This window comes from Perognathus longimembris, chromosome 8 (genome assembly GCF_023159225.1).
Source record: "Perognathus longimembris pacificus isolate PPM17 chromosome 8, ASM2315922v1, whole genome shotgun sequence".
Classification (NCBI taxonomy): Eukaryota; Metazoa; Chordata; class Mammalia; order Rodentia; family Heteromyidae; genus Perognathus; species Perognathus longimembris.
The window spans coordinates 8,162,575-8,183,758 of record NC_063168.1 but is presented as its reverse complement, the minus strand read 5'-3'; the positions used below and the strand labels follow the sequence as shown (position 1 = coordinate 8,183,758).

At 48.7% G+C, this 21,184-nt stretch overlaps 1 protein-coding gene across 3 annotated transcripts in view; it reads left to right on the top strand.

Annotated features, from left to right (window-relative positions):
• Nucleotides 1-21,184, top strand: part of Fhl2 (four and a half LIM domains 2) — a 67,081-nt gene extending 45,897 nt beyond the window's left edge. For all 3 annotated transcript variants that reach the window (XM_048352479.1, XM_048352477.1, XM_048352478.1), the window contains exons 3-6: nucleotides 10,960-11,134; nucleotides 14,872-15,041; nucleotides 18,528-18,714; nucleotides 20,589-21,184. In XM_048352479.1, coding sequence (XP_048208436.1) covers nucleotides 10,960-11,134; nucleotides 14,872-15,041; nucleotides 18,528-18,714; nucleotides 20,589-20,740 — 684 coding nt within the window. In that variant the 3' untranslated portion in view covers nucleotides 20,741-21,184. The remainder of the gene's footprint in view (nucleotides 1-10,959; nucleotides 11,135-14,871; nucleotides 15,042-18,527; nucleotides 18,715-20,588) is intronic.

Genomic DNA, 21,184 nt, shown 5'->3' with positions numbered 1-21,184 from the left:
TGCTAGCTAGGCATTGGTATCCCATGCTTGTAATCCTAGCAACTCAGAAAGTTGAGATCTAGGGATCATAGTATAAGAACAGTCAGTGCGATAATGATCTCAGAACAGGAAAAAGCTGGAAGTAGAGCTGAAGTGATAGAGAAGCAGCCTTGAGCAAAGGAAAGCAGTGAGCTAAAGCCTGGCTCTGAGTGCAAGCCCTGTGACCAGCACACACACAATAGAAAATGCTAATATCAACAGGCGTCCAAGAAAATTTCAAGGAAGGTGTAATGGTACATGATCACAGAATTTTATTTGTATTACCTCTTTTCAGCTCCCTTACTGGCCATTCAAATCCATGCTTTGCCCTTGGAGATCACAGGATTTCCTTATAAATTACTAGAAATGAGAAATGTAACTGAGTGCTTGAATAGAAACAGTATTCAGTATTGCCATTTTGATCCCTCATAGGGAATAATTAGCACAGGTCTAGGCTAGTCACAGCAGAGGATCACAAGAGCCTAATAGCTATGCCCCTATGAACGCATAAGATGATGCTAAGTGAAATGAACTCCATGTTATGGACACGACTGTTATATCACTGTTGTAGTCGCTTTCAACATGCCATGTGAAACCATAGCTTCTATTGTTGATGATCCTCTGTATCCCCTTCCTGTGGTTGTATCTGCACTATCACTGTATCTCATCTGAGTATGCTGGATACTGTATATACTGGTATTAGAACTAGGAAACTGAAAGGGAATACCAAACTCGAGAGACACAGGGAAAAAAGACAAATGACTACAAAAGCAATGCTTGCAAAACTGTGTGGTGTAAATCAACTGAACAGCTCATGGGGGGAGAGGGAAAGGGGGAAGGGGGAGGGGGGAATGAGGGAGGAAGTAACAAACAGTACAAGAAATGTACCCAAGGTCTAACGTATGAAACTGTAACCTCTATGTACATCACTTTGACAATAAATAAGAAAAAAAAAGAAAAGAAACAGTATTCAAGTATGCAGGGTAACTGGCAACAGACTAAGTTTTATTTGCTGCATTTAAAAGTTAGTCACACAGGGCTGGGGATATAGCCTAGTGGCAAGAGTGCCTGCCTCGGATACATGAGGCCCTAGGTTCGATTCCCCAGCACCACATATACAGAAAACGGCCAGAAGCGGCGCTGTGGCTAAAGTGGCAGAGTGCTAGCCTTGAGCAGGAAGAAGCCAGGGACAGTGCTCAAGCCCTGAGTCCAAGGCCCAGGACTGGCCAAAAAAAAAAAAAAAAAAAAAAAGTTAGTCACACAGCCTCAAGAGGTTGAGATTCAGAGGATTGAGATTCAAAGTCAATTTGGACAGCAAAGTCTGTGAGACTTCATCTCCAATGAGCCATCAGAGAGGAGTGCCCATCAGACTATCAAGTACTTCCATGGATGCTTGGGAAATTCTTAAAAGGCAGAAAACCTCAGAGGTCTTGTGGTAGAACTTCTGTGGGGCTCTGAAGTGGAAGATTGGGGCTCTCACCTCTAGGGTAGCTCTAGATGTACCTGCTGTGTTTTGGAAGGTTCTTGACCAAGGCTACACGGGCCTCCTCCCTGCTGACTTTTCTAGGCCATTCCTCTCCTCTGCAAAGAATACCTGCTTCAGTCATACAGCCCTACTCACCAACCTGTCACTTGTTGGGATGATTTTTAAGTTCCGAGTGTGTGTCGGGGGGGGAGGGGGCGAGGGAAAGAGGTGGAAGAGGGAGAAAGAGAAAGATCAAATCTAGAGCTTCATGAATTTTTTAAAATTAGTCATGGGGCTTGAACTCAGAGCCTGGGTGCTGTTCCTGACCTTTTGTGCTCAAAGGCTAGCACTGCCACTTTGAGCCACAGCTCCACTTCCAGTTTTGGGGTGGTTGATTGGAGATAAGAGTCTCACAGACTTTTTAGTCTGGGCTGGCTTTGAACCTTGATCCTCAGATCTCAGCCTCCTGAGTAACTCGGATTACAGACATGAGCCACTGGTGCCCAATGGCTTTGTGACTTTTTACGCCATAATGAGTAAGTGGTATTTTTAGATTTTCCATATAGAATTGATTCATGGAGTTTGTAATAATAACCTTAATGGACAGTGGACTCCTTACCCATGAGGGCCCATTCCAAGAGCCCCAATGGGTTCCTGAAACCTTATGAATACCATGACGCTCCTCCAATCCATCTGAAAACTGAGATGGGCCTTGGGTGACTAAAGGGAATATACATAGGCAGTATGGACACGCTGGACACTGCAATGTTCCCACCCAGGACAGAGTGGGGTGACTCAAGATTTCATTAACTTCTCAGAACGAGGTGCAGTGTCATACTTAGGGATTGTTTCTTTCTGGAATTTTTCATTTAAGATGTTCAGGCCTTAATTGGCCACAGTTATCTGAAAGCATGAAAAGCAAAACTAGTGCATGGTTAGTGTTCATATTTAAATGTCCTCCAGTAAGAGCAAACTGTGTGTGGAAATTTATCAAGCACAGTCACTAAAGTCGGGAACAAATTTGACCAGGTGGGTTCCCAAAGGACCACTTGGCCTGTGAACCCAAAGTGTCACCTTCCACGCACAACAATAGAGATGGACAGCACCCCAGAGTGACAACACACAGTCAGGGCAGGAGTCTGGAGCTAACTGATTTAGAGTGAGATCTGGTTTCACCTTCAATGAGTTCTGTGACCCTAGACCGGCAATGCCGCCTACGAGCCGTGGACTGCCCGGGGAATTGAATGGGTTCACATCCACGGACGGCAGGGACAGCTGGTCCAGTGAGAGCTGTCCTGTCTACTCTTGTCCATTCTTCCAGACTTGGGGCAGATCTGGAAGAACACACAGCTGGAAACATGGCTGCCCGACAACCTCAGAACCCAGATGATCTTTTCAAAATGGCGGGCATGACTGACATGGCAGTCCATTTACAAAGGGAAACGGTATGGGTTTGAGAAACAGTGATTTTGAGGGGAAAAGGAAGTACAAGTATCTCCAGCTAAATAGTGGCAATTGAGGTGATTCTGATCCCCACAAGCATATCCATTTGCTAAGGGGCTTAGGTCCCTTCTGGCTATTTACACTATCCCGTGGCTCAGGCAGAGTTTCAACAAGGGCACATTTAGAATCAAGCAGCAAGCATGCCCTACCAGAGCTGTCCCTGAGGAGGAAAAGTAGAAGAGCTGTGAAGTGTCTGGTGTGAGCTTCCATGTTTATCAACATTGCCCTGCAGTTTATGACATTTAGCCATGGTATTTGCTGTAGCTGGGAAGTCTTAGAGATTTCTTCCTTTGTAAAGATCTCTCCCTAGAGTGGGGCCTGAACCCAGGGCCCACGCAGGCTAAGCATTTGCTCTGTTACTGCCTAACCTTGTGCCCGGTGACTCAAGAGGCTGAGATAAGATTCAGGTAAAGCCAGCCCCAACGGGGAAGTCTGTGACTTTTTTTTTTTCATTTCTTTGTTGTTAAAGTGATGTACAGAGGGGCTTACAGTTTCATACATAAGGCAGTGCGTACATTCTTATCCAACTTGTTACCTCCTCCCTCATTTCCCCCCGCCCCTCCCCATTCCCCCCTCCATGAGTTGTACAGTTGGTTTACACCATATAGTTTTGTAAGTATTGCTGTTGCATTGGTTTGTGTTTTTATCCTTTATCTCTCAACTCTTATCTTCAGTTAACTCCCCACAAGATGGGAGTGGAGCTGTGGCTCAAGATGTAGAGTGGCAGCCTTTAGTGAAAAAGCTAAAGGGTAGTGCCCCAGACCTGAGTATAAGCCCCAGTACACACATGCGCGCACCCTCTCTCTCTCTCTCTCTCTCTCTCTCTCTCTCTCTCTCTCTCTCTCTCTCTCTAACACACACACACACACACACACACACACACACACACACACACACGGGGGTTTGATTCAACATGTCAGTTTATGAGTACAATACATCTTGGTCCGTGTCACTCCCATCTTTTACCCCATGGGTAATTTTGTGCATTTTTTCGATCTACAGTTGGTTGAACCGGAGGATTAAAAAATTATAAAAAATTATTATTATATTGGGGCTGGGGATATGGCCTAATGGCAAGAGTGCCTGCCTCATATACATGAGGCCCTGGGTTCGATTCCCCAGCACCACATATACAGAAAATGGCCAGAAGTGGCGCTGTGGCTCGGGTGGCACAGTGCTAGCCTTGAGCAGGAAGAAGCCAGGGACAATGCTCAGGCCCTGAGTCCAAGCCCCAGGACTGGCCAAAAAAACAAAAAAAAAAAACAAAAAAAAATTATTATTATAAAGGTGATGTACAGAGAGGTTACAGTTAAATGTCAGGCAAAGAGTATATTTCTTTTTGGACAGTGCCACCCATTCCCTCATTCTCTCCTAATTTTAATACCTACAAGTTATATTTCATTTTCAATATAGGGTCTACTGAGAACCACTGCTTCATTTGTCCCTCTTTGTCCTTCCATTTCTGTGCCCCCTTACCCTTCCAAAGACAGATAAATGAACAAACAAGACAAAAAGAAAGCCAGGCACTGGTGGTTCACACCTGTAATACCAGCTGCTCAGGACAATAGCTGAGATCTGAGGATTGTGGTTCAAAGCCAGTCCTGGCAGGAAAGTCTGTGAGACTCTTATCATCGGTTAACCACTCAAAAACCAGAAGTGGTTCAAAGGAGTAGAGCACTAGCCTTGAGCTGAAGAGCTCAGGGACAGCTCCCAGGCCCAGAGTTCAAGCCCCACTTCTGACCCCCCCCCCCAAAAAAAAAGATAAGAAAACAAAAGCAGCAAAAGTCTCTTGTTTCCATTCCTGGAGTTCATATGATCAGACGCACATAGGCATTGTACTTTGGTGCTCCTCTTCTAAGCGTACCCTCCTTTGGTCTCACTGTACATGTATAATTTATTATGTTCCAGTGTATTTTAGGTCTCGCTTTTGCATATGAGAGAAGACATGCATCGTTTGTGTCTCTGAGCTTGGCTTACCTCACTTAATAGGATTTGTTCTTAGTCCATCCATTTCCCTGCAAATGACATACTATTACTCTTTCTAAAGGCTGTATATTGTATATTCCATTGTGTATAGGTGCCACATTTTTGGATCCACTCATCCACCGTACTGTGTCTGGGATGTTTCCATAAGAACCTGAGTATAGTTAACCCTTGAATACCCAGGGCTGATGGTACCAAAAATGTACGAGATTAAACTTGCCAAGATTGCCATGGTAGTGATAACTGAAGCTAAGACTCTGTTTGGAACTGTGAATGAGAGATGAAAAAGGTCACTTGATACCACGCTAGTCCTCCTGTTGAACACACAGAGTGCTTGAGGAAGGAAGGTGGGAAACAGGTTTCCTGGAGAGGCTGAGGCTTGGCCACCATGTGGAGATCCTCTTAGAAAAGGACTATTGTGCCAGGTGAAAAATACGAACTCAGTTTAGCTTGTTGAGTCAATGAAGATGGAAGGGCAATGGGAAGGCTGTCAGAAATAGAGCTTTTTTAGCATTCTTATACTAAATTTGTTCATGCATGAGATAAAAGAGCAATGTCTTATTTTGTACAGCTGATACCTGGCTGCAAATGGGCAAGAGGAATTCAGACACATAAGTTCAGATTTAAAAGGACTAATGAACGTTACAAAGCTCTATACAATCTGGTGCCAGTGGCTCATCCTTGTGAGCCTAGCTACTCAGGAGGCTGAGATCTGAGGATTGTGGTTTGAAGCCACCCTGGTCAAGAAAACTTAGGAGGGCTGGCCTAGTGGCAAGAGTGCCTGCCTCGGATACACGAGGCCCTAGGTTCGATTCCCCAGCACCACATATACAGAAAACCGCCAGAAGCGGTGCTGTGGCTCAAGTGGCAGAGTGCTAGCCTTGAGCGAGAAGAAGCCAGGGACAGTGCTCAGGCCCTGAGTCCAAGGCCCAGGACTGGCAAAAAAAAAGAAAAGAAAACTTAGGAGACTCTTGTCTCCAATAAACTACCAAAAAATTCAAAGTGAAACTGTGGATCAAGTGGTAGCGTGCTAGCATTAAGCAGAGAAACTCAGGGACAGCACCTAGGCCCCATGACTGGCACAAGAAAGAAGGGAGGGAGGAAGGGAGGGAGGGATTGTTAGGAAAATGGAGAACAGAAAAAGACTAGACTAGACTGAATTGTCAATAGGCCAGAAGTGTTCGTTGCCAGCGAGGGGCACAGAGCTTCCTGCGAATTTGGGGTCAGTTTTATATGGGACTTGACAAGGAAGCAGAAAATTTCAAAAGGGCAATGGTCAATTGGGGGCCAGGGGCGGTGTTCCTGGCCAAGCCCAGAGCGGAATGCTCTGCCTGGGGGTGGGGGTGGGGTCTCCAGGCTCTGCCTGGGGTGAGAGGGTTTCAGCTGAGCCCAGGTGGGGATGACCTGCCTTAGGACAAGCAGGTGCTTTGTTTGACCTGGGGGGGCAGGGTGGAAATAAGACGGGAGTCATTCCTCCATATCCCATCTTTAGACGCATAAAAAGATGGGGCACAGAGGGGAGAGGCAAGTCCTTCAGGAATTTTTATGATTATCAGGAAACTGTCGCAAGTGACACTTAGAGGAGACTGCATGATTAGCTGTCATCTGAGCAGTGGTTTATGCTAATGTTCACCCAGCCATTTCCAAGTATCAGCGACGTGAAGAATGGTTTGCCAGTCTTAACTCCTTCCAGATGACAGCTCGTAGTTTGTGTTTTCCGGGTGAGCTCCTAGGCTGACTTGCTCTCTGTGGACCAGGATTTGCTTTAGGGGTCTCAGAGGTCATTCGGCATAGAATGGGGGTCCCAGGGTCCCCGAGTTGCCTGCATGGCCCAGGAGTCCGTCACCAGCTCCCACTGGAGCAGGGAGAGCTCCAGTTCTGTTCCCACTGAGGCCCCACCGCCAACAGGGCTGAGTCCTTAGTTAGGAGAGTATTTTTATGTATGCTACGCCACCAAATTTCATCAGAGGTTGCAGTTTCTGTCGGAAGCCTTTGAGAATGATCAAATGTCCTCGACTGACTAAGCGAATCAGAAACTATGCATATTCATCAGCAGGAAAGTGTAAGCAGGAGCTATGCATGCAGGAATGTGTCTGGGTGTGGCCAAGGGAGAGATGGACTTAGAGATGAGCTAAGCGGACGCCAGCAAGCATAATCAACCATCTGCAATCCAGCCCCACTCAGGAGGGCACAGCTGTGCAAAAGGCTCTAGCTGATGTTTCTTATATAATCTTTGATCTACGCCCTTGACCCTGATTGCTCGGGTGCACTGAGGAGTATCCCAGCATTCCCTGGACTCCAGCCTTTTCGGAAGGGCCCTGGAAGCAGCGTAGCAGGTCTTTGTGGGGGAATAGAGCGAGCACTGGGAGACTGGGTCCAAGAGAACAAGGCTAACCTTGGATGGGGGGGGGGGGCACAATCCAGATTGGGGACTGGACCTCAAAGGTCTTTCATTGATGCTTCTATCCACAGGCCAAGGGCACTCAGGGAGGCTTCCAAGTGTCAGCAGTTGGTCTGCAAGTCAGTCTTAACCCTGTAGCTATTGTCTTCATGCTAAAAATGCAATCCCCGTCCTCCCACCCCCCCCCCCCGGGGAAAAAAGAGGAATTTGAGAAAATAGGTTTCTATATAAAGCCTTTGATCCACAGGAGCATTTGCACCCGTTTTGCTGAGAGAGTCTGGTTACCCAGTTCACCAATTACATTTCCCCCCCAGGGGACTCACTAACTAGGGCAGACTGACATCTGATCTTCACTTCTGTGAGCTCAGCCTTGAAGTTTCCTTCCAACAACCCATCTTTCCTCTTTGGGTTTTTTGTGGTGGTGCGGGGATTTGAATTCAGGGCCGTACGTGTGCTTATTCTGCTTGCTCACTACCAGTCCTCCACCATTTTGAGCCACATCTCCAACTTGCTTTTTGCTGGCTATTTTAGAGATGGAGTCTCTCAAGACTTTTCAGCCCTTTGAATCTTGAAGAAATCCTTCAGATCTCAGCCTCCTGAATAGCAAGGACTCCAGGGGTGAGCCACTGGGGCCTCTCTTTTTTAAGGTTAGCTCCCAAAGGCAACTTTCCTTGAACACACACTTCTGTTCTTTTCACTAGCAAGGTGTGACCCACCCTGCCATGCCATGTTTGGTGACGTTACCTGGGCAGAGTCACCGCCCTGAAACAAGAGCTCATGTTCCCTACTTCTCTCCCTCCTCCAGGCAGTGATTGCCCTGGGGAAACAGCTTTCCGGTTTTGCCACCCAGGGCAGGACTTCATAGGACGACTTGTCTGCAAGGGAGCCCAACTAACTTGAGAAAGAAATGTGTTCTACCTCCTGTGTCATCATCGAAATTGATTGTGTGTGTGGGTGTGCATGCGCACACACGCATGCCAGTACTAGAGCTGGAACTTAAGGTTTTTTGACTCAATGCTGGTACTCTACCACTTGAGCTGCACCTCCACTTCTAGAATTTTTTGGGGGGAGTGGTTAATTGGAAATAAGAGTCCCATAGACTTCTGCTCAGGCTGGCATCATACTTCTTCACTCCTCAGATCTCAGCTTCCTGAGTGGCCAAGATTACAGGTGCGAAGTGCCAGTACTCAGCTATTTTTAATTTTTTAAGTAGCGGCTATACTGGTTTTTCCATATAAAATTAAACCCTTAAGAACATCATTCCACTTTTCATCTCATTATCCCAACCCATTATTGAATATTGAGGCTTTGTGAATTAGGCTGATTAAGTGTTCCTGGTAGACAGGACTTGGGGTGATTCGTTTGGCTTCCTTTATTCAGAGTCCGACATGGTGAGTTTGACGTTTGGACAGGAAACATGGCGTTAGAAGTTGTGAGGGTCTTTTTTTTTCTGAATTCTTTCATTGGGTACACCCAGGTCTTATGGAAGATACATTTTTCTGAAGCAAAGAGCAACTCCGGCCTGACCAGGATCTCAAAGCGATTGAATGAGGATTTGAGCCGGAAGCCCGGCTCAGCCGCTGCCCCCGTGGGAGGCTGGCAGGACTTCTAGGAGCATCAATAGTAACAGCGGCATGGCAGGGCTGAGCACTGTGTGAGATTTCTCGATAGATTGTTGTTGTGTTGTTGTGTGTTTGGTTTTGCTTTTGATCTGTTACTGAACAACCTTCCAGCCACTCGATTTTTTTTTGTTCTTTTCCTTCTCTCTGTCTCTCTGTCTGTCTGTCTCTCTCTCTCTCTCTCTCTCTCTCTCTCTCTCTCTCCCCCACCTCTCTCCCTTTCTCAGCACTGGGGTCTGAACTCAAGGCCTCCCCCTTGCTGGGAGATGCTTCACTGCTGAGCCAGGCGGGTGTGTTTTTGGGGCACAGAGAGACTTGAGGCCGTAGCCACTCATCCCGAAGGATAATGACACCCTTGCACACGTGACGAGCTTGGCAGTTTGTAATGATTTGAAATAAGACACAAACTCGACGCAGTTTATACTTTCACTTATCAAAGCAACTAATAGAAGACAATGCCTTTTTTCCCCCCCAAATTTCTGAAAATACTTTAAAGATTAAAATATCAACGACAGAGCCAGGTGCTAGGCGCTGGTGACTCACACCTGGAATCTTCTTATGAGGCTGAGATCCGAGGGTCAGGATTCGGGGACAGCCCACGGAGGTAAATCTGAGAGACTCTTACCTTCAACCAGCAAAAAGCTGGAAAGTGGGGGTGTGCCTCACGTGGTAGAGCACCAGCTTTGAGAGTAAAACATAAGGGAGACTGTAATGTCCTCGGTTCAAGCCCCAGTACCGGCACACACACACACACACAGACCTCAGCGTGGTGACAACGCTGTGGGAGGTGATGTCTGATGTTCACCCACGCACGAGCAGCTCCCACGCGGCGGCGTTCAGGATACCTTCCGTCTGGAAGCTGGCTCGGGAGACCACGCACCGGCCTGCAGCTCTGTTCCCGCCTCGTTAAGCAATGGATGACAGCGACGACCGCGACGGGGCAGCAGCCTTTCTGAGGCAACGCGGTGAAGAGACCGGTCTCCGTTGTGTATTGGCGTGTTCGAAGCTGTATGTGATTTCAAGCAGTTGACGATGAGAAGCAGACGCTCTCTGACCTTGTTCCTCATGCGAGGTCAAAGGTCATGTAGAATGGCACCGTTTCCTCTCTCTTGGGCTCGTTTGCCTTCCTCCTCCTTACCCTCCTCTTCCTCTTCCTTCTCCTCCTCTAATTCATTGGAAGTAAGAGCCTTGGGAGTGTTCTGCCTGGACTTGCTTGGGACTGTGGTCCTCGGCCTCCTTGCTGTCTAGGATTACAGACGGGAGCTACGGGTCTTTTGCATCCTTGCTAAGAAGAAAACTAGGGTCTGTGTTCTCCATGCCTCTTCCATCCGTGCCATGTTTGTGACTCAGATACAGCCCAGAGCAGACCCGCACTGTCCCCAGCCCTGTGCTGTCACCCATTTGTCATGCCCCATCTTTCCTTGCCTTGACCCAGGCCTTCAGGAGGAACTGGAATCCATGTTCTCACAACAAGAGAACCTACTTCCTGATGCACCTGCTTGTGAACTCTTTCAACTCCGCCCTTCAGCCTGACACCTAACACCCCATTACCCCCCTCTCCATCCTTCCCTCCCCATTTCCACTTCTCCTCACCCCCCCCCCAACTTCCTTGCCTCGTTGTGAGCAGCTACACTGAACCAGTGCCCCTTCAGAGGGATTCTCCTGAACCGCCCCCCTCCCCCCGTCCCCACCATTCCCACCAGCTAACCCAGGGTCGTGCCTTCAGGGCTATATATAAAGGAACTCCGTGTCGTCTACTTTTCGGTATCTGCGTCTGTCCCTTTCACGCATGCGCATGCACACGTCCGCAGTGTGGCGGTCACAGTGCGTGAAGGCCCGCAGGCCTTCCTCCCCGTTGCTCCTCGGGCCCCTGTAGGTTGCACAGCGCCCTGGGATGGGCGTTAGCTGTGAGGAGCTCCGCACACCCCCCCTGCCCTGCCTCTGACCACCTTGTGTGTCCGGCTCCGCAGGACTTGTCCTACAAGGAACGGCACTGGCACGAGGGCTGCTTCCACTGCTCGCAGTGCAAGAGCTCACTGGTGGACAAGCCCTTCGCGGCCAAGGAGGACCAGCTGCTCTGCACCGACTGCTATTCCAACGAGTACTCGTCCAAGTGCCAAGAATGCAAGAAGACCATCATGCCAGGTGAGCCTGCGCTCGGTCCTCACGCGGGAGATGCCACGGGGCCTCTCGTGGCGGAGGGGAATGCGAGAGCTTGCGTTCGCGAGGCGAGCGGGCCGCCACCGAGTCACATCCCCAGTCACCAGGCCATAGCTGAGGGCCATAACCGAGACGTCCCGGCCTCTCAACTCAGATCCAGGGGGCCTCAGACACTGGAATCGACACTCTGGTGTTGTACTCCCTGAGCTGCAGAGAAGAGTTTAAGAGATCGAAGAAGCAGGGGCTATGGGTAGATCCTGGGCCTCTGGAGAGGGGTTGAGGCTGGATCCCGGGAATGAAGGACATCTTTGTGGTGTTTGACACAGCTGATGTTTAAAAAACTCAATCTAGTGTTTTAACACAGTGTCTGGGCGCTGTCCCTGAGCTTTTTTTGTTGTTGGTGGTGTTGGCATAGTTTTCCAGCTGTATTTAGGTTTATGACAAGAGATATGTCCCAAGTGAAACCCCCCTGTCAACCCCACCCCCCTCACAGATCAGTTTCTTGAAGGCAAGACAAGATTGTATCGAACCGTTGTTGTTAGCCATGCCTGGAATTCTAGCTACTCAGGAGGCTGAGATCTGAACATCACCACTGGAAGCCAAGCCCAGGCCGAAAATTCCTCAGGACTATCTTCAGTTAAGCAGCAAAAATACCTGTGGTAGAGGCGTGGCAGCATGAGTGAAAAAGCCAAGTGACAGAGTGTGAGGCTCTGAGTTCAAGCATGACACACACATACACACACACACACACACACACCCCTAGAAGAGATGTCCGCAGATGTCTTGGAGCAGGCTCAAGGATGGACACCGTCCAGACCCTCACCCAACTAGCTTTCTGTTTCCTTGCCTGCCTCATAACAGACTCACACCACTTCCTCCACACACGACTTACCTCCGCTGGAGACTGCTCGCGGTTCCTCGTCTTAGCGGAGGTGCTCTCCTGCCTTCTGCTGGCAACCTTGTGTAATAACTTCAGGACTGTAGGACCCGCACTCCAGCTCTTAGATTGCCTCCCTGAATTCACCTGCCCAGAGCCTTCCCTACAGGGAGACTTTCCCAGCACAGGTGTTGATAGGACATACTTCAGAGCACACCAAGGATGCACATTAGTGAGGACCGTAACTGCCCCCACGTCACCAATCCAATCCTGTGGTTTTTGGCCTGTCTGACCAGAGTGAAGGTCAGATATTAAAGGAGTAAGTGATAAAAGCCTACATGGGTAAAGAAACCCCAGAAGGCTAGGGAAAACCATCCTGAAGTGTGTGTTACACTCCCTCCACCATTTTTACGTGAATTCCAGTGGCTGGATGTAGTATTTGTATCAAAACCCACCCCTCAGCTTTGAGGTTACAAACTCAAACTCCTGCTCACACCATCGACACGCATCCTGCATATTGTATAGGTATCTATGCGTGGTGGAGACTGAATGTCTGGTATTGGACACTTGAGAAAGTGGCCGAAGAATGACACCTCACAAAATAATCCTACAATAAGTCTCAGCACATTCCTGGGTTCCCCAAACACAGAAAGCTCCTATATCTTAACCAGCTGGAATGCAGTCTTAGTTTAGTGTTTTGGATCATCTCTGTTATGTTTGGATTTCTAGCTGAATGACTAGTTGATAGACTCCCGAATGCTACCTGTGTGTGTCTAAGGCACACATTCTCATTACTCCATTCCAAGTTGAAGTCTTACGAGTGTCCCCATCCTGCCACAGTCCCTATCCCTGACGTAATGCCAAGGCTGTGCATGTTTTCCATTCAGAACAAATGTTCCAGGAGTGGTGGTTCATACCTGTAATCCCATCACTCAAGAGTGAGAGGCTGGAGTATCTCAAGTTCCAAGCCAGCTGTGGCTATAGTGAGACCCTGTCTCAAAATAAACAAAACAAAGTACCACCCAGTTGAGGCTTTTCAGACTGCACGGTGTCCGTCACAACTACGCACCATAGCTACTCCGTACAACTGCGTGACAGTGCATAACTATCCAATGTCTCTGCTATTGTCGTGTGAAAATAGAAGTAGATGGGTTGGGTGTTAGCATTCCTCCCATAAGACCTCCTTGACGGGGCCTCTGAAGGGCTGCAAGCGTGGGGCAGCAGGAGAGCCCCTGCCTGGTTATGTAGGAGGTCTAGGCTCCATTCTCAGTGCCACAGCACAACCACAACACATAATTAAACCACAAAAACTAAAACCACTGAAAATGCAGGAAGGATTTTAGCCATTCCAGGTGTGAGAAACACTGTTCTACCACATTCTTTGCCTCAAGTCTCTCCTTACTTATGCTTTATACAGTGTGTGTGTGTGTCTGTGTGTGCATGTGTATGTGTGTACGTATGTGTGCATGTGTCCACCCTCTGTCTAGAATTAGCTCTTTCTATAAGTATGTATACGTTTTTTGGGGGGTGGAAGTATGAAAAAATACCGGTTAAAATGTGGAGCACTTGCTGCAAGCCAGAGTAGATAGTGATTCTGACGTGAGCCAAACAATGTTTCTCTTTAGGACTTGGCTGGCTTGGAGGAATGAAGGATGGAGACGTATCAGGTGGTAGATGATACCCCATGGCACAGAGCCTGACACACAAAGCTGCATCACTACTTGGTGTAGCCAATTGCACAAAGCAAGTGTTGTAGAAATTCCTCAGTTCATCCACTCCCCAGCCTCTTGCATCTTCCAGGACATGTTTATTAATTAACAAACGTGCATCAGGAACATGCACATTATCCTCCCTCCCACCCCCATGGGAGGTTCTGTTCCCTGAACCCCAATGGATGCCTGGAAAACAGTACCCAGCTCTGCCGGCTAGGTAAGGCAAGGTTTACACGAATACAAGCAGTGTGATACCATGGTTAGTTAACCTGATAACGAGTTGGCCAAGTGACTAAGGGTGGCTAGCACGTACGGCGTGCATACCCTGGACACATGGACCGTTCAGGTCTCAGGCAAGACTGGGTAGGATAATATGACATTTCTTCACACTGCCTAGAATGGTGTGAAATTTAAGAACAATTGGCTCTGGGCACTGGTGGCTCACACCTATAATCCTAGCTACTCAGGAGGCTGAGATCTGAGGACCATGGCTGAAAGGCAACAAGGGCAGAAAAGTCCTTGTGAGACTCTTATGTCCAATTAACCTCTCAAAAACCGGAAGTGGAGCTGTGGCTCAAAGTGATAGTGTGCTAGCCTTGAGCAAAAGAACTCACAGACAGCACCCAGGCCCTGAGTTCAGACCCCACAACTACAAAACACACACACACAAACACACACACACATACACACACACGCGCGCACACGGAATACTTGTTTCTTGTTTATTTGGATGGTTTATTTCTGGAATTTTCTGTTTACTATTTTCATATTGAGACCGGTTAGAGATCACTGAAGCCAAAATGCCCTGTCTGTCAGGTTGTCCCCCACAAAGGCTAGTCTGAGCTGTGCCAGATTCCTCTTTGTATTTTGTAATGCTGAATCAGACTTTTTTTTTAATTAACCATATTGAACAATCACTGTCAAGTGCTTCCTACGTACATGCATAGGAGGTAAGTATATAGTACTGAATCAAAAGACAAAGCCCTGTCCCCCACATTTACATGAAGCATTTGATAGCTGAAGAGACTTGCCTCGGCCTCAAAGCCAGACATAGCCAGCCCTGTATTGACGGCAGATTGCTGGGACTACAGGCCAGTCTGGGGACAGCGGTGCTGTTTTCATTCTGACTGCAGGCACTCGCAAGATGGAGTACAAGGGCAGCAGCTGGCACGAGACTTGCTTCATCTGCCACCGCTGCCAGCAGCCCATCGGAACCAAGAGTTTCATCCCGAAAGACGATGAGAATTTCTGCGTGCCCTGCTATGAGAAGCAATACGCCCTGCAGTGCGTTCAGTGCAAAAAGGTACGGCAGTGCTCCCTGGGGCCCGGCTTGCCCTGGTCAGTTGGTGCTCAGGGTCCATGGTTATGTCTCCTTCTGGGCTCCCATGCTTTCCTCAAAGAAGCAAGCACTGTGATGCTCTGTGAGAAAAATTATTTAGCCTGCCTTCTTCTAGAACATTCCAAATTTCAAGTCACTCTTATGACCCGATGCTAGATAGCAGCTTTGTTCCCAAAGCTTAGTTAAGCTGGTGGGAAATAACCCGCTAGGTGCTGGAGGCTCACGCCTGTAATCTCAGCTATTTCAGGAGGCTGAGATCTGAGGATCGGGGTTTGAAACCAGCCCAGGCAGACAAGTTTATGAGACTCTTACCTCCACTTAACCTGGAAAGAGCTGGAAGTTGAGCTGTGGCTCAAGTGGTAGAGCACCAGCCTTGAGCAAAAAAAATAAAACCCAAAAACTAAGAAAGCATCCAGACCCTGAGTTCAGGCCCAGTACCAGCACGTACACACACATACAGAACCACCTTGGGAGACAGAGACAGGGGGTGGGTGGTTGAGAGAAGAGGGAAAGGAATAAGGGGAGAGAAAATGGAGTGAGAAAGGAGGAGGAGGAGGGGGGGAGGGGGAGGGGGAGGGGGAGGGGGAGGAGGAGGAGGAGGAGGAGGAGGAGGAGGAGTGAGCATGGGAGACAACAGTGCCGTGTGGGGAGGGGACAGATCTTTATTAAATGATCAACTTGAACACGGGCCGCTCCTGTCATGGCTGCCGGGCTAAAGAAAAACGAGCTGCACACCCATAGAACAACATGTCACTCCTGCATGTGTCCTTCAGCGGGAGGCCTGGTTCCCTGCTGGGTTCTCTGTGACTCACACACACCGCTCCGAGGCTGGCACGGCGCCCGTGGTCTCCGTGTCGTTAGGCTCTGTACCAGGTCTTGAGCTGACCTCCCCTCTGCATTTGCATTTGTCTTCTGTGGGATTGATCCCTGCACCGCACGCCTTGGTTCCTGCCACGTCTTCGGGGGTATCTTTTTGTGTTGCAGAAGCAGCTTTTGGTTGGGGCACAGGGTGGTTTTCTCTGGTGGAGGTGCCTGTGTGGGGCTGCATATGTCCGTGAGCTCAGCAGGTGCAGTGGGCAGCACATCTGGGCACTTGGTTCCTCCAGGTGTGTGTACATCTAATTCTCGAACGTCAGTGTGCCGTCTGCATTTGTAAGAATGTAGCCCGCCGTTTGGCATGCGGACGCTGCCCCCATTCTCACGTGAGATGGCGCGCATTGTGTCTGGACAGCGATGGCTTTCAGACCCTGGATGGTTTGGGTGATTTCTCTGGCCCTTGTTTACACCCCTCCCCCCTTTTTAACATAGGACCTCATGATCTCCCTTGGCTTTTTCATTCAAGATTGGCACTCTACCACTTGAACCACACCTCCGTTTCTGGCTTTTTGCTGGTTAGCTGGAAATAAGAGTCTCACAGACGACGCTGCCCATGCAGACTTTGAACTTGGATCCTCAGATCTTGGCCTCCGGAATAGCTAGGATTGCAAGCATGAGTCGCCAGTGCCTGCCTTGACAGGCTTTCTTAAAATGAACCTCTTAACTTGCATGGTTTTGTGAGGTTTTCTAAGCCAATTAAGTAGCCAAAATCATTTTCCCAGTTCACCTCTGGCCGCCGACAGGAAAAGCAGTTTTTCTCCTCATCTTGCAGGGATACTTGGTGCTACTTTGCTATTAGGAATTCTCTCCTCCGTTCCTCTTTTCCTCACCAAGCTCCACCGGTATTATTTCCACAGCCCTCCTTCCCGTCATCCTGCCCACCTGTGTCGGATGTTCGCTTGCAGAAGCGCAGGCTGCATGTTCTCGTGGGATGTACGTGGTGATGCGTGCGTCCCCTCAATCTTACAGAGCATTCCTGCACACTAGAGCCATCTTTGAGCAAAGCCCTGGGGCAGCAGAGATGTAAATGCAGACACGATACTCGATTTTGGTCTAGGTGGAGTTCACTGTATTGTCCACACAGGCTGGTGACCATTGACAGTTATCAGTGACCTGTAGTAAATATATTGAAAGGACCTGGACTAATCTGTGGAGTGGAGGCTGGGAGTTTTGGGGGGAAGGGGGGACTCCCTAAAATAGCAGTGCCTTCTGGATTCCTGTATTTTCCGTAGATCTTGGTCCTTAGGTTACAGACAAGTGATTTGTGATGTATGGTTTCATGAAAAGAATACAGAGGAACGGGGGCCCTGAATTCTAGTTCTGACCTTGTCACTAGCCAGCTACGAAATCATTCTTGGGAAGGTCACTGATAAATTCCTATGGATATGCTTGTTTCTCTGTAACATGGAAATAAGGTCTTACTTCACAAACTTTATTAAGGACCTAAGGAGTCACCAGATGCTACCAATGTTCAGAAAGTAAAAACCACGTGTGGACCTGAGATGCTGCTACTCTTCTGTTGCTGAGCCTCCTCACTTGATCTTCCTCTGTTCATCCCTTATTTAAATGAACATGAAAAGTAACTGTATAGGTATGCACTGGATTACACACCTGTAGTCCTAGCTATTCAGGAGGCTGAGATCTGAGGATTTGGGCTTAATGCCAGTCTGGGAAGAGGAGAAGAGGAACCTATGAGACTCTTATCTCCACTTAGAGGCTTTTATCCCCAGTTAACTAACAAAGAGTCGGATGTGGCCGTGGCTCAAGTGATGGAACTGAGTGAAAAAGCTTTCTGTACCCTTGCTCTTGTATATAAATTTGTCTGGTTTGGGGAAAGGAAGGGAAATCACAGAAACAGGGAACCAATGGATGAACCAATTCAAAAGGGATACTCACTGGACACTATGGTGGAAATGAACTTTACAACTTGAGGGGGTTGGGGGAAGCTGGAGAAAATGAGGGGGTGGGGGAATAACACTGTTCGCAGGGAAATGTACTCATTACCCGACTTATGTAATTGGGACCCCTCTGTACATCATCTTTACAATGAAATTTTAAAAACTGTAGGTCCATTTCTTAAAGCATTCAGTGTTTTATCAGTTAAAGGATTCCAAAGTTTACAAACAATTTAAGAAGCTATTAATTTAAAAAGCTTAAGCAAGAAGGGGAGCCCCCGAGCCAGGCTTTGGTGGCTCACGCCTGTAATCCTAGCTCCTCAGGGAGGCTGAGATGTGAGGATCTCAGTTTGAGGTCAGCCTGGAGAGAGGTCTGTGAGGCTCATCTCCAGTTAACCACCAAAAAGCTAGAAGTGGAACTGTGGCTCAAGAGCCTTGAGCAACAAAGCAAATGTAGCGCACAGTAGCCCTGAGTTCAAGCCCTACCCCTGGCTTAACAAAAAGAAAAAGGTCCATGGCGGGTTTCGATGGAAGGTAAGGTTTGTAGAAGAGCTTCTTCACGACTTTGAACAAACTGGATATTCTTGGAGCGAGGCTCCTGCGGCGTCCATGTCCAGCAGTGGAGGCAGAGGGGGTCCGGTGAGGACAGAGCCACCCTAACTCCCGCTTGTCTCCTCAGCCCATCACCATGGGAGGCGTCACTTACCGGGATCAGCCTTGGCACAAGGAGTGCTTCGTGTGCACAGCCTGCAAGAAGCAGCTGTCAGGGCAGCGCTTCACGGCCCGGGACGAGTTTGCCTACTGCCTGACCTGCTTCTGTGACTTGTATGCCAAGAAGTGCGCTGGGTGTACCAACCCCATCAGCGGTGAGTGTCCTGGGGAGACCCCCCCCCCCACCGCCAGGCGTGCGTCGTCTGCTTCATGGAACTGTCCGAAGGTCAAACATGGCCTCTGTTTTGGTGTTTGGTGGTGTTGATACACCAACCCTCCCCCCCCCCCCGCCCCCAGACCTCCTAGAAGTTCCTCCCAGCATCCCTTGCTCCTTCCTGCTTTCCTCTCCTTGGTACTTTGCGTACACATCAGCAGGTAACGCCTTCCCGTCTAGCCCACCTGATCGCTGGAAGCCTGTGGCCTGCTGAGCACAGGGAAAACGCATTCTCAAGTTTAGCAGCTGAGCTGGCTCTTAGGAGCGTTTTATGGCCGTGTGCGTGCGTGCGTGTGTGTGTGTGTGTGTGTGTGTAACTGGTTCTTGGGCTTGAACTCAGAGCCCTGGCATTGCTTGGCCTTTCGCTTTTTAATTTGATTATTTGGCTTCAGGGTGGTCAATGTTACACTGCACTTGGCCCTGATACTGTAGTGAGAGGGCGGGCACCTTACACTTTGGATGGAGAGTCATCATCAACCATTTCCAGTCAGCAGTCAAAAGGAGTTACTATCTTGGTTAAAAATAATGGAGGCAAGCAGGGCACCGGTGGTTTATGCCTTATATTCAGGAGGTGGAAATCTAAGGATCGTGGTTCAAAGCCAAGCCTGAGCTGGAAAGTCCCTGAGACTCTTCTCGCCAATGAACCACCAAAAAGCCAAAAGTGGACATGTATGTGACTCGAGTGTTAGCTCAGGGACAGTGCCCAGCCCTGAGTTCAGGGCCCAGGACCAGCATGTACACCAAAAAATATGGGAGGTAGCCTGGCTCCAGTAGCTCATGTCTGTAATCCTGGATACCCAGAAGGCTGAGATTCAGAATCACTGAGATCCAAGAATCACATTTCAAAACCAATCTGAGCAGAAAAGTCCATGAGACTCTTACCTCCAATTAACCACCAAAATGTTGTACATAGAGCTGTGGCTCAAGTGATAAAGCACTAGACATGAGCAAGAAAGCTCAAGAACAGTGCCCAGGCCCTGAGTTCAAGGCTGGGGTGTAGTTCAGGAGTAGAGCATGAATGTATTTGGCCTTGAGTTCCATCCTTAGCAATGCAAAGTTAGACTCTGGTGGCTCACATCGGTAGTTCTAGTTACTCAGGTATAATCCTAGCTACTCAAGGAGGCTGCAACCTGGAGGACTGTGCTTCAAAGCCAGCCCAGCCCCCCCCCCAAAAAAAGTGCACAAGTGTCCATCTCCAATTACCTAGCAAAATGTTGGACTGGGAGCATGGTTCAGGTGATAGAGCCCCAGCCATGAATGAAAAAGCCAAGTGAAAGTACAAGACCCTGAGTTCAAACCCTAGCACTGGTGGGGAGGGGGAGGGGGAAGTCTTCCCAGAGCTAGCACTTCCTAGTTAGCTCCTCCTGGGTCAGCAGTCCATCTTCCGCCATTGAGACCCCACCCCTCTTCCTCGTCCACCTGTGTTCCTCCGCTCCTCCTCATCTCAGGATTGGCCCTCTGCAGGGCCAATCATTTCATCATTTCAATCATTTCTTCATTTCAGTGAAGAGGACAGGAAGCAAACAAGCAGAGGCAGGCACTTTTTCCTAGCATTTACGCCATCCTTTCCGAGCCCATTTCTGCATCGGCTTCTAAGGTCTGTGAGCTCAAGGCTCGGCACAGTAGCTGGTTCTCTCTGAATTCTCAGCTCACAGGCACTAGACTAAAAAGCCACCCTATTCCCATCACACTCCAGAAACACTGCCATGGAGCAACCCAGAATTCCTTTCTGTGGCCCAGTTGCCTGTTCTCAGTCCTAGGTCCACACCCTGCTCATCCTCCCCTCACCCACTGTGAACTCTTCTCTGTCCGCAGGACTCGGAGGCACAAAGTACATCTCCTTTGAAGAGCGGCAGTGGCACAACGACTGCTTTAACTGCAAGAAGTGCTCCCTGTCGCTGGTGGGGCGGGGCTTCCTGACAGAGAGGGATGACATCCTGTGCCCTGACTGCGGGAAAGATATCTGAAGGCCACACGGAAGTCACCGCTGTGGTCTCACACGCCACCTATAGGTTTTCCTTCTCAACCAGGCAACATTGTGTTCCGTTGCTCACCAGCCCCCTCAAGTCCTTCCTGTCTCACCACCCAGCTATCTTCACGTGTATTGAAACCCTTTTCATCCTTTGTTCGACTTCTGGCCCAGGGAGAGAAAAAGCCCTTCTGTAAACCCGGGGTGAGGAGATGGTTTGGGATTTTTGTAATCAAGGAAAACAAATCCAGGTGTAAAATCCCTGTTGAGTGATGTCTTTAGAAATGCATCTTCCTTTCACTGCCTATTTAATTGTTTAAGTGCAATTAACATTTGTCACAAACTTGAAAGTTGCCCAGGAGTTGGTCTCCGCAGCTCTGTAACGTCCTATTATGTAAAGCCTAGAGCAAGAGTCTATGAGTTAGAATAAAGTTATTCAGAA